Source organism: Dendropsophus ebraccatus, chromosome 12, assembly GCF_027789765.1.
Source record: "Dendropsophus ebraccatus isolate aDenEbr1 chromosome 12, aDenEbr1.pat, whole genome shotgun sequence".
Taxonomy (NCBI): Eukaryota; Metazoa; Chordata; class Amphibia; order Anura; family Hylidae; genus Dendropsophus; species Dendropsophus ebraccatus.
In genome coordinates, this window is record NC_091465.1 from 70,124,417 (window position 1) to 70,138,501 (window position 14,085).

Genomic DNA, 14,085 nt, shown 5'->3' on the forward strand with positions numbered 1-14,085 from the left:
TTAAAGGGATTTAAAGGGGTACTCCGGCGCTGAAAAAAAACAAACTATTTTAAACATAGTTTTTACATTTACCATCCCTCCTGGGTCTTTTTCCGTTTGAATTTCCTGCTGTTTGCAGGTCCCTGAACCTCCACTTAGTGGCCTAATTTTTTCTTCGCTTCCTGGTTTGGGCTTTCCCATGATGCACTTTGTCTCCTGTTATGTCTAACTGACTCTGTAAAACTGTTAGATGACTTACAGCTTGTTCAGCCAATCAGAGCTGAGAACCCTGTGTCATCTGACAAAGGGAGGCTGGCTTAACAAGGCTAAGACCCACCTCCCTGTTGATGATGTCATTGTCACAAAATGGCTGCCACAGAGCAGCCTGGAGTCAACAGTCATTAGGTAAGAATGGGTTTACTTCACTTCCTGGTGGGGGATTGAGGGAGGAAAAGATAGGGAAGGGGGCAGATAGGTGATTGACGCATATTACACAGTTATATAACTTTGTAATGTGTTTCAATTACTGAGAAAAAGCTTTTTGCTGGAGTACCCCATTAATAGAGTGGCCACTAAAATGGAGGATAGTCTGAAACAAAACCAGGGTCTACATAAGGATCCACATCCACATGAGTAGTAGATGCTTGGAACAAACTTCCAGAATATGTGGTATGTAAATCTACAGTGAGTGTAAAGCTGCCTAGGAGATTTATTATTCTGAATAACATGTAAAACAAATGAAACAAACATTCAGAAACAGCAGAATATGTGATATTATAAGTTACTGTACAGTAATGGAGAGGATGGGAAACACAAGGGCTTACAGAGACTGCAGGGAGCATGAAGGAATGAGCAGGACAGATGTGGCCACATACATGCAGCACTCTCTGTCTGGGGAGAGAGGGGTTACAGCTATGGAGAGATTACCTCCACAGTCCTGTCCCCTGATGTAAGCCCCAGCCTGAAGTTGATCTGCTATGATTTGGAAGGTGAGGGAGACTTCCTGGGTCAGATTACAGTGCTGTAGACCCTGCTGTGCAGTTCATGCCCCCCCACTCCCCCTCCCACCCACTTCAGGGAGCTCTTAAACCAAAGCAATGCTCTTAAACCAAGTCACAATTTAAAAAAACTGTGAGCTCTTAAACCAAAACGCTCTTAATCCAAGTTACTCTTAAACCAAGGTACAAATATATATATATATATATATATATATATATATATATATATATATATATATATATTAAGAGAGAAAATACTAAAAGGGCAGACTAGATTGATCTGCTGACAGTATTCTATGTTCTTCTTTTAATGTTAAGTGAGCCAATTGCCCCCCTAATCATGTCCTAACCCCAAATATACAGGGGTATATTAACAGAAATAATAAAAGTTTAAAAAACTATAAAGGCAAATTAAAAAACATCAATATATCTAAATGCTGCTTTATCTGTGTAACATTTATACTGCAAAGTGTAGCCTGATTCCTGCAATGTTAGAGATGTCATTGAGTTGGTTGTGGAACCAGTTGTACCTGTCAAAATTCTCCTCCCCCATTCCAATAGTCCACCTTATAAAAACTGTCACCGCATTTCAGTCCCCTGCATTCCGGCAGGTTATACTGTTGCTTGGAGATTGCTGGTTTGGTGACAGTAATGACAGCACAGTAACCTACAGCTGAAGTGGCAGAATTGGAACTTACTGAGGCAACTTCAAGTCTACCCAGGGGCTGGCACCATGGGTGTCCTCCACATCCTAGTTCTAGCTTCGGTGTGCCTGCTTAGCATAGGAACTGCTAAAGAAGGTAAATATCATTTCATATCTTACCATTATGGATTATACTAAATTGAGGACCTAGATTCCAAGGATACATTTAAATATATTTGGTAATCATCATTCTATGGAGCCAAAATGGCAATGCAAAAAAACAAAATGGCATCCCTTGGGCAGATCACAAGCTGCAGCAACCGGCAAAATAATAATAAAAAGAGGGATGCAATGCTATGGTGGCCTTCAATCACTTGATTGGTGATTATGTTGAGAGTCAGACCCCCACCAATCATATAGTGATCATTAATATTACAGTCCTGGGTCTTTGGTAGGTAATTGGTTTTTACCAATCAACATTTATAACATATTATTATAAAGTATAGGGGATCACTTCTCGGAAATGAAGGGACACTTGGCATTCCCATTCTTTGTGTCCCAGTGCCTGGACCATACATAATAGAATTAAAATATTTATCGGTTAAACCAATGTGTGATTGATTATAGCATGGCTAGCTTCATCTATGATGGGTCTAGGAGCAGGTTAACATCTATAGGTCTTTTTTATAGCAGTCATAGCAGCATTGGCATTCTTGTTGCTGGTAATACAGCTCATTTACAACTCAAGTGAATGCGCATATATGGGATTTATCTATGTTGTCACCGGAAAGGTAGTGTAAAAAATTTTTATGGAACACTTTGGAGGAGATTTATCAAAGGGTGTAAAATTTAGACTGGTGCAAACTACCCACAGCAACCAATCACAACTCAGCTTCCAGCTATGGTGAAAGAAAAGAGGAGCTGTGATTGGTTGCTGCGGCAAGTTTCCACCAGTCTAAATTTTACACCCTTTTTACATGAAACGCCAAAAATTCGAAAATTTTGTACCAATAAGCAAATGCTCAAAAATTTGTGATGTAGCTTTTGCCAAAAGACATGCAAAAAACATTGATAAATTTTGCTTGATAAAAGTTTATGTATGATAAAAGTTGACACTGCAGAATTAAAATCTGCATTTTAGGTCAATTTCCATGCAAAAATTTGGCAATTTTTGTTTCTATGTGGATGAGATTTCCTCAAATAGTCCAACAGGGAGAGTATTGGGGTAATATTTCTTTGCCTATTCCCCAAAAATTCCCATCTTCTCTTAACCAGAACTATTTTTGTTTCCCATTGGGCTCTTTATTCTACCGTATTTACAATGCATCCTCTGCCATCAGTTGTATTGTTGGGACTTCATATTGGAAATGTGGTGTCTAAAGCTTACAACTAGAGATGAGTGAACCTGGAGCATGCTCGAGTCGATCTGAACCTGAACGTCCGGCATTTGATTAGCGGTGGCTGCTGAACTTGGATAAAGTCCTAAGGCTATGTGGAAAACATGGATATAGTCATTGGCTGTATCCATGTTTTCCAGACAACCTTAGAGCTTTATCCAACTTCAGCAGCCCCCACTAATCAAATGCTGAACGTTTGGGTTCGGATCGACTCGAACCCGAACCTGCTTCGCTCATCTCTACTTACAACCCCTTTAAGTAGCATTGAAAGGGCAAGTTATAAACATAACAACACTGAATCTTACATTGCATTTTGGTTAAAGGGGGTTAAAAATGGTCCATTTTGAAAATGAGGAGCTCAAGTGAAGAGTATCAGTATATTTTGGACTTATCCAGAGATTACAAAACAGAATGCCCTTTTTTCTATCTTTTTCTTTCCCTCTCTCTATTTTTTGTTCTATGTATAATTTTATTGTTGACCATAAAAAGTTGCGTGGAATTCCTTCGGAGACATCTTTCCCTCTGCGTGTTCTTTAAATCTCCTAACAATAAACTAGAGATTAGTTTCCTTTAGAAACCAGACCATGCTGGCTCCACAGATTATTCTTGTATCGTCACATTTCTTGCGGCCCATTGTGTGAATGCCTGCTGAGCATGTATGTGTGTTTGGAGGAAAGAGAAATCGATTTGTCTTTCTTGCAGGTTTCTTGTTCTTCTTCATTCTTGTGTGTTTAAAACTAGAGGCCAGAGGGAAGGTTAGAGACTGGTTCTCATTGAAGGGAACCAGCTTGTGTAATAGAAACATACAGGCAATGCCCCATGGGGTAAAGTATGCAAATGAACTCTCACTGACAATGAAGACATTCTATAGTGTCCCCTATAGGTAGCTAACCTGTAACTCTTGTTTGATAATATGCCAATAAATGTTTTATGGGTTGCACATTGCCTTGCAGGGTAGCTATGTATAGATGTTACCTGACACCAGGTTTTGAAGAAGAGTTTATTTGCATAAAATGAAAGGTGATAGCAATACCCAATATACCCAATGGACGTCTATGACGTATGCCACTATGTAGCCCCACATTGGCATACCTTACTGCTAGGCTCCCATTTCAAAAAGGATATAACACATGGTATGTATTATTTAACAGGATATCTTTAGGGTAGGAACAGTTCAGCTCAATCATTTCCATACAATAGGGGATAACAAGCTGATTACTGGGGGATCTGACCTCTGAAACCCCCAACATTCTTGCGAATTGCCCTGCAACCAATGGATGCTCAGTGTACCTGCAGAGCCATTGCTCTGTTCATTCTCTATGTTGAATTTTACTTTGGGTTTCTTTATTGTTCAGTATACATACCTCAAGCAAGCCAGCATTAAAGGAGAACTCCGACGAAATATTGCATTGCCCCCCAAAAGTTATACAAATCCCCAATATACACTTATTACGGGAAATGCTTATAAAGTGCCTTTTTCCCTGCACTTACTACTGCATCAAGGCTTCACTTCCTGGATAACATGGTGATGTCACTTCCTGGATAACATGGTGATATCACTTCCTGGATAAAATGGTGATGTCACTTCCTGGATAACATGGTGATGTCACTTCCTGGATAACATGGTGATATCAATTCCTGGATAAAATGGTGATGTCACTTCCTGGATAACATGGTGATGTCACTTCCTGGATAACATGGTGATGTCACTTCCTGGATAAAATGGTGATGTCACGACCCAACTCCCAGAGCTGTGCGGGCTGTGGCTGCTGGAGAGGATGATGGCAGAGGGATGCTCAGTGTCCCTCCAGTGCCCTGTGTCCCTCAGTGTCCCCCTGCCATCATCCTCTTCAGCAGCCACAGCCACAGCCTGGGAGTCGGGTCGTGACATCACCATGTTATCCAGGAAGTGACATCACCATGTTATCCAGGAAGTGAAGCCTTGATGCAGTAGTAAGTGCAGGGAAAAAAGCACTTTATAAGCATTTACCATAATATGTGTATATCAGTGATTTGTATAACTTTTGGTGGGCAATACAATACTTTAATCAAAGTTTTCGCCGGACTTCTCCTTTAAGGCAAAAGACGCCTCTTTTGTATTTTGGTGCTTTATACCTTAGTCGTAGCCTCTGTCAGTATCTACTATATTAGTCAACTGCTGTATTACCTACAATAAAAAGTAGCTGCATTATCACTGTATCCATTGCATCCATTTCTGATTGCTGAAATGAACCGTCATAGTGAAGGATAAGTGGTGGGTATGGGGTTAGAAGGAACAACCTGCCATTTTGAGTAACTTTCAATATATCAGACATGTTAAAAGTTACTGATCACAACAAATTTTACTCCTCAGGCGGCAGAACATCCTACCCGCCCCTCACTGTATTTCAGATTGCAACGGGTCTCTGGAGCAGCAACCAATCACAGTGCAGCTTTCAGTTGAGGGTAAAATGAAAGCTGAACTGTGATTGGTTTCTTTTATTTTACACCATTTGATAACTCTTGGCCTTTTAAGTTTTTGGCTGGAGACTGAGTGTATTTAGGAATGGTAAAATTAGTAATACATTCACTATAGGTGAACATTTTGACTCAGTATACCATGCAACTCTTTGTGACCCGTATGCAGTTTCACTTCTGTAATTTAATAACTTTAAGCTTCTACATGATATGTGCAAAGGCAAGTCAAACTTCTTAAGCAAATGCAATTATAATGTGAGCAGCCAAACTGTATTAAGAGATAAATTATGATGGGAACAAGTTAAAGGAGGAGTCTGGTGCTATTTATGTTTATTTCCAGCAGGCGGGTGCAGGGATAAACGTCATAAACAAGCTTAACTTACCTCTCCTTGTGTTCTTGAAGTGCTGCCTTGCCACTGCAGGACCCCCACCAGGCTCTGGGATCCCTGACTCCTGCAACAGTACGTGACTGGGGCGGGACACTGCTTCAGTAACTGGTTGGCTGATGGGGCAATCCATCAGCTGGGTCAGTAATTTCCCCTTAAGTTGTGATGACATCGGAACTTGAGTTCTGTCCGGGATCCGCGATCCTGGAGCCTGTGATGCAGCACTTCGGTGGGGAGGATGGGAAGTGGGGGGGTTGGTGCCAGGGGGAGAGGTAATACATGCAAACATTTTTTTGGACTTATAACATTTACCTCTCCAGAGATAATTGCCATCACATTGAAAGTTTATGGTAGCATTTGTTGGTTTATGGTACCACTTGCATTTGGTGAAAAATTGCCAACATCTTGCCCTGAAATACTTAAAGGGGGAATACTGGTCAAATATTTCTAAATTCAAAACTGCTTAGGCTGGGGGTGGGAGGAATAAAGAAATCTGTAATCATCCACCACTGGTTCCTCTGCCGATGCCATCCCTGCTGCGAGCACTTCCTCTTCTCCATTGAAACATAATAGTAATCCTGGCTCAGTCCCTGTTTGAGGCAGTGTACTTTGTCCGGAAGCTGAGCAGGCTTTTCTATGTGTCGGGACAGGAATTGGGATGGCCCCAGGTATGTATTGTAGGGAACAAATCCAATAAAAATTTTTGTCTTGCAATAGACATAACTATAGATAAGATACCTAGATTGTATCCTGTCGCTCCTATAAAAGTGGGAGTGTGGGAGTTTAGCAGATTAATGAATAACCTCATTGTATTTGCTCCTTAACACAAAAATGTGGAGTGTTTGCCTTGTTGCCATAACGAAAAGTTGTGTTTTGAGCAGTTTTTTACATAAAAACACAAGACGCGGTTATGACGGAGTTTCTTTATTATGGGTGAAGGGTGGGGGACTCCCTTTAGCTACGTGTCTCACTTACACCAACAAAGAACAATAGGAAGAATAGTAAAAGGTTGCTATGTTTTTGTTGTGTATTTCAGTGTATTCATGTAAAGTACACTACCCCTACACACTACACTATACATTTCTCAAACTTACATGGTTAATCCAGTTTATATCTTGTGACCACCAAACTCTTAAATATTGGGGTTCTTCTGTATACCATTCATTGCTAGAACACTTATGAGGAGTAGCTTAGAGGTGGAGCTGGCCGGAACAGCATGTGCCTTGAGTGCTGAGTGCCATATACTCTATTATGGCATAGAGATGTCATAGAGGGGGTGTCCCCTATTTAGGGCCCCACCTAATAGATAGTCACTGAGGTTTTACTCTTGCTCTGGAGGATTTGACACATCCTATTCTTATGTTATCAATTCATTTCAATGGGCACCATAAAAAATATCAAGGGCTAGACCCATATTGATCAGCTGATTGAACTGTATGTAGCTCCAATGATTGGTAATCATTAAATTTGTTTGTAATTTATTTTCCTACCACATCTCAATCTTTTTTTTCTTTTAACAGAAAATTGTATTTATGAAGGGAAAACATACAAACATGGAGATACAGTGAAAATCAGCTGCTACATCTGGTAAGTAACCAAACCAAGAGCGAAAACAAAGACCTGTACAGAGGACTCTCTATTTTTTATTGCTATACTTCTTGCATATAGCACTTTCTTTTGAAAACTGAATTAAAGGAGAAGTCCTGCGAAAAATTATATTAAAGTATTGTATTGCCCCCCAAAAGTTATACAAGGCTTCACTTCCTGGAAAACATGGTGATGTCACTTCCTGGAGAACATGGTGAAGTCACTTCCTGGATAAAATGGTGATGTCACTTCCTGGATAACATGGTGATGTCACTTCCTGGAGAACATGGTGATGTCACTCCCTGAATAACATGGTGATGTCACGACCCGACTTCCAGAGCTGTGCGGGCTGTGGCTGCTGGAGAGGATGATGGCAGGGGGACACTGAGGGACACAGGGCACTGGAGGGACACTGAGCATCCCTCTGCCATCATCCTCTCCAGCAGCCACAGCCCGCACAGCTCTGGGAGTCGGGTCGTGAAATCACCATGTTATCCAGGAAGTGACATCACCATGTTATCCAGGAAGTGACATCACCATTTTATCCAGGAAGTGAAGTCTTGATGCAGTAGTAAGTGCTGGGAAAAAGCACTTTATGTGCATTTAACGTAATACGTGTATACTGGGGATTTGTATAACTTTTGGGGGGCAATACAATACGTTAATAAATTTTCCTTTAAGATCCATATATAATGTGTAACCTTTTACTTTGTTTTCAACATAGTGAATGTGACAATGGAGAAATCAAAGACTGTTTATACACCGTGGGTTGCGTAGGTAAGCTCATTCTAAGTATTTTTTTTTTTTAATTATAATGCTATAAAGGCAAATGCTTTTAACTTGTTTTTGGCAATTTTTTAAATAACTTTATTTTTGTAATTTAAAAATGATTATAAAACTGTTTACATGTGTCTGTGACATAGACAAGGAAAAAAATGGCCAGCAAATCCAATACAACTAATTCACTATGCAGGTGCATGTTGCCATGGCTGAAATACAGACATAAAAACAGTCCATCAGTTCATCATATAGGGGGACATTTATGAAAGGTGCACAGATGGAATACACCATGGAGAAGCTGCATGCGTAAAACATGGAAGAAAACTACACCTACTCGAGAGCAGGTGTAGATTTCTGTACCCACTGTGTGACAGAAGTGGGTCCTGCTGGGTTGGGTAATTGGGACCTAATTTAAGAAAGCGTATGAGTACCTTGGTCTTAATAAATGTCCCTCATAGGCTATGTTCACAAAACATATTTTTATACAAAATAACAAGCCGTTATTTTACAATGAGGGCCGTCAAAAATTGATCTCGGACATTACTGCCTTCAGTATCAAACAACAGATGTTATTTTGCCTAAAATAGACGTTGCGTGAACATAGCCATAGTGTGTACCATACCACCTAGAAAAGGTGACCTCAGAGGGATGGACCCTACAGTGCTAACTGGCCTCTCTTGGGCTAATACTAAGCCTAAACATTTTAAAATATTAGGTTCTTAGCATACCATTTGATCAATTCGTGTAATTTTCTCCATCTTTGATCCATGCACTCCACTGATCCTACATGGGGGATTTAATCAGAGACTAGCTGGATCCTTCAAGCTCGGAATGTGGAAGCTTATTAGCCCAAGAGAGGCCAGTGTACAGCGTAGGGTCCATCCCCCTCTGTGGTCACCTTATTGTGTTGGGATGGTGGTTACCTTATCATGGTGGGAGGGTGGTCACCCTATTGTGGTAGGATGGTGGTCACCTTATCATGGTGGGATTGTGGTCACCTTATGGTTGTGGAATGGTGGTCACCTTATCGCGGTGGGGTGGTGGTCACCTTATCGTGGTGGGATGGTGGTCACCTTATTGTGGTGGGGTGGTGGTCACCTTATCGTGGTGGGGTGGTGGTCACCTTATCATGGTGGGATGGTACACACTAATTGATTAAATGGTTTGCTAAAAACCTGATTTTTTATTCTTTTCTATGGCAGTTTTGCAATTCTAAATATCTACATTAACCACATATCTTAGCACCTCTAGTGGGCTATTGCACTTTTCTGTTGTTATACATCTGTGACATGTCAAATTTTTTTTAAAGTGACTATAACACTTCAACATGAATGAATTGGGTCTAAACCTTCAAGTTTAATTAGTTATTTTTGTATTTCATATACTATATGCAGGCAAGCGGGAAGATAAAAAGCCTGCCGATGTCCGCGACTATAGCGATGAACCAGCTGTTATTGCAAGCAGTGACAAGGCCTCAGTTCGTAATAAGCGTGCATTGAATATGCTTGGGAAATCCAGTGGTAAGTTGCCAACCGTTTCTGAAATCCATTTTCATTGTCGTTTATGACCAGTACTTATTTAATGTGTTGGCCTAGCTCGACGACACGTAAGATCTCAAAGTAAACTGATGAAAATCAAATGTTTGTTTGTAAGAATATGTCTAATCTTAACCCTAGGTGGTGCAAGCCTCTCTCTAACAGGAATGTTGAGTCAGCAGAGTGGCAAGAACACAATGGGCGTCAACAATGAAGTAAAGACTGAGGAAAAAGATATTAATATTCTTGGCAGAGCTACGAAACTAATCTCAAATGGTAATTTATACAAAAATTACAATAATTCAACTGAATATTATGATAGAAGAAGAAATCTATATGTCATAAAATTGCATCATCCCCTCTGCATATATAGATTATTTAGGACACAATGTATGCATTTTTTTTATTTACAGGCGAGGTTAAGGTCAACACAAGTGTCCAGGTAGGCGGAATTGCTGGTCTTGGCGTTCAAGGTGGTATAGGAGTAAATGGCGGTGAAGAGAAGAAAACTCAAGAAGAACTTATAAAGATATCTAAGGGGAAGACGGAAATTTCTGGTAAGCATAAGAAAAACATAGAAAGCACAGGGCTGTACTACAAAGATCCGAAAGTGTCCCCGAAAAAATAGGTCTATGCACACAGCTAAATTATACTGCTGAAATATTACCCCGTACAATGTTAAAATATGTGTGAAAGTACCCTTACTAGAGATGAGCGAACCGGGTTCGGGTTCGAGTCGATCCGAACCTGAACATTCGGTATTTGATTAGCTGGGGCTGCTGAAGTTGGATAAAGCTCTAAGGTTGTCTGGAAAACATGGATACAGCCAATGACTATATCCATGTTTTCCACATAGCCTTAGGGCTTTATCCAAGTTCAGCAGCCCCAGCTAATCAAATGCCGATCGTTCGGGTTCGGATCGACTCGAACCCGAACCCGGTTCGATCATCTCTAACCCTTACCCATAACAATACATGAAACTGCATCAGCTACTCACCATCCAGGGAGCAGAGGTATGGCTTCTCCAAGGTGTTCTTAAATCCACCTCATGTTTATTTGTAAGAATGTGGATGTGAACCTGCTATTATACTGAACAGATTTGTCTTTGGGTCACACTCTTTAGCAAAGTATACATACCTTGTAGGTTATTATCCCTTTTCCTACTCCAGGATGCAGAAGATTGACTTTTCCTACTCGTGGGTACCAGTTAGCTTCTTGAGCATGATCATGGTGTAAAGGGCTTACATAGAGGACCAGGTGGCACCAGTATGAGACACCAGAGGACCAGGCAAAAGAGTGTAGTCAGCAATATGGGTCAAGCACTGGAGAGACAATACGCTACACAGTAGTCAGATAGAGGTGGAGTCAGTAACAGGCGAGAGGGTCAAGGCATAGGAAAATTGGTTTGGTACATCAGGTAGAAACAGGCACAGGTCATATAACAGAATCAAATTCAATGTACCTTTGCTATGGATGCTATGGTGCCCCAATAACACAAGAAAGCGGGTGGAGCTACTGTAAGTAGGCTTCGCTTGGCTTGGATTTTAATGCAACAGAAATGCACAACTGAGCAAAGGTGCAATATCAAGGAAAATAATGCATTACATGGTGCTTATAGAAATCAACAAGATACACCTCTCTCGAATAATTCATAATATTCTAATAGAGTTGGACAGACAATCCTTTTAAGCAATTGCCTTCAAAGGAGAACTATTAGCAGGTTAGAGGAATCTAACCTGCTCATAACCCCTTATAGCACTGGGGACACTGAGTAGGTATGTGTCTTACCTTCCTCCTCTGCGCCAGTCCCGCGCTGTTAGGGTAATCTCACCTCCGGAGCACCGTTAAGAGCACTGCCACATCATCCGGCCCGTCCCCTCCATTGATTATCATTAGAAGGCGCGTCTCCTCCATTGATTACCATTAGAAGGAGCGGGCCAGATGACGCGGCAGTGCTCCTAACTGTGCTCCGGTGCAGGGTTTACCCTGACCGGTACCGAGAAGGAAGGTAAGACACATACCTTCCTTCTTAGAAGATTTATCTAACCAGCTGATAGTTCCCCTTTAAGCAGCAGAGAAAACGTTTTTATTATTCTTGGTTTTCATATTATTAGGTGGAGTAGCTGGTATTGGCATCCAAGCTGGCATTAGTGTAAATGTTGGTGAAGACAAGCGGGTTAAGGAGGTGCTCACCAAGATATCTGAGGAAAAGCAAGAGAACTCAAGTAAGTTATATATAATTTGCAATGTGATCATTCACAGGAATCAGATTAATCAGGTGTTAATAGGTTATAAAGTTTGTTACATATCTCTATGGTCACATACTGTTTTTTTAAATGAAAAAATTGCTATTTTTTAATAATAAGGGCCGTTATTTGATAAGGTTACCTGTAAATGATCATATTAATTTTTATGTCCATTATTAAAAACAAAACAAAAACAACAGCAGCATTTTCACAAAATGGTGTGTGAATATAGCCTAAAGGAGGTGTCGTTATGTGTGGCCGTCATTATCAATAGATGGCCGTGTTTTCCTGATAAAAACTCGTAGTGGAAACAAAGCCTGAAGAGTTACTTGTAAAAGAAGATAAAACCAAAGACTTCCTATGATTTTTTTGATTGATAAAAACGTACTGGTTAGAGATGAGCGAACCTGGAGCATGCTGGAGTCCATCCGAACTTTCGGCATTTGATTAGCGGTGGCTGCGGAAGTTGGATAAAGCCCTAAGGCTATGTGGAAATCATGGATATAGTCATTGGCTGTATCCATGTTTTCCAGACAACCTTAGAGCTTTATCCAAGTTCAGCAGCCCCCGCTAATCAAATGCCGAACGTTCGGGTTCAGATGGACCCGAACCCGGTTTCGCTCATCTCTAGTACTGGTCTATTCTTACTGTTATGATGGTGGATGGTTTTGTATACTAAGGAATGTTTAAAAAGTTAATTTTATTGTCGTTTTTACACAAACATTTGTATTTGAAACAATTGACCCAGCTGAAATGTGTGTTGGGGGGCTTATTTAGAAACAATAATGGAAAAGTTGAATTTGGGAATGTTGGAGAGTCAAAAACTTTACAAGTTAATGTAAAACATGAGATTAATGGTGAACTTAATCTTAATAAGAAAGGAGTAAAACATACGAATTTGCACATAGTTAGAGATGTTAAGGTGATGGGCTATGAAAGGAATTAGAATCTAACCTATCTTACTTCATTCAAACAGAAACAATTGACTTGAAAGGTATAAATGGTCAACAAAATGGAAAAATTGAAATAAAGGGAATTAATGGTGGACTTCAGATCACAAGTGACCTTAATAAAGAAGGAGGAAAAATTAAGTGGGTGCTGAGGTTGTGGGTGTTTAGATATTAGAAGCTAAAGGAATTGTATTAAAGATTATTTTATGGGGGATATACTTCAGAAAAGCGTGCATGTCATTGTTGTGCTGCTACTGGGGAGGTGTTTTCCATGGAAAAATAAATATGAAAAAATGTAAGTTTTAATAAAGACAATGTTTGTTATAGGGTAAGTATCTTTCTAGCATGAATAAAATGTTTTCTTCTTTCATTGAAACAGTTGACTTGACAGGTGGAAAATTACAGCTGCCCAACCTAACTATAGGGAGCATATCTGGTGGAAAACGTACTGGAAAGTTTGAGTTTGGGATTAGTGGGGAGACAAAGACTTCTGAAATTAATGGGGAACATGAAATGAATGGTGGACTTGAGATAAGCGGTGGTCTTAATAAAGAAGGAGGAAAAAGTAAGATTTTACAACCAGTAAATGACTGATAAGGTGATGGGTATTTAAAAGAATCGTAATATGATCCAGCTTATTGTTGTTATGGTGAAGGGGAATTGTTTAATATGGGATTTATTTAAAAATATGTTTTTGAGGTTTGTTGCTCCAAACCTGCTTATTCATAGAAGAATGGAATAGAACTTTATACAATTGTTTAATGCAATTTATAAGCTTTGTTGCCTTATTTAAACAGAAACAATTGATTTGAATGGAGGCAATATACAACTCCCCGGCCTAAATGTGGGGGGCATACTTGGTCACCAAACTGGAAAAATTGAGATTGGGAATGGGGAGACAAAGACTTTCAAACTTAGTGGAGAACATGGAATTAATGGTGGAGTTGAGATAACGAGTGACATTAAGGAAGGAGGACAACGTAAGTTATTAGAATTAGTATATATAGACATATCTAGAATGTACATCTTATTATTTTTCTTGTAAAGAATAGAATTAAATGATAAGTTATTTGGGTGACTGTACCTCAAAATGGCGGCTGTCCGAAAATACTACAGAAACAAAATGT

The 14,085-nt window shown here is 40.0% G+C and overlaps 1 protein-coding gene across 1 annotated transcript in view; it reads left to right on the plus strand.

Moving 5' to 3' along the window:
• The first annotated feature begins 13,303 nt into the window (after positions 1-13,303).
• Positions 13,304-14,085, plus strand: part of LOC138768744 (uncharacterized) — a 103,799-nt gene continuing 103,017 nt past the window's right edge. The window contains exons 1-2 of the mRNA XM_069946698.1: positions 13,304-13,523; positions 13,756-13,938. Coding sequence (XP_069802799.1) covers positions 13,304-13,523; positions 13,756-13,938 — 403 coding nt within the window. The remainder of the gene's footprint in view (positions 13,524-13,755; positions 13,939-14,085) is intronic.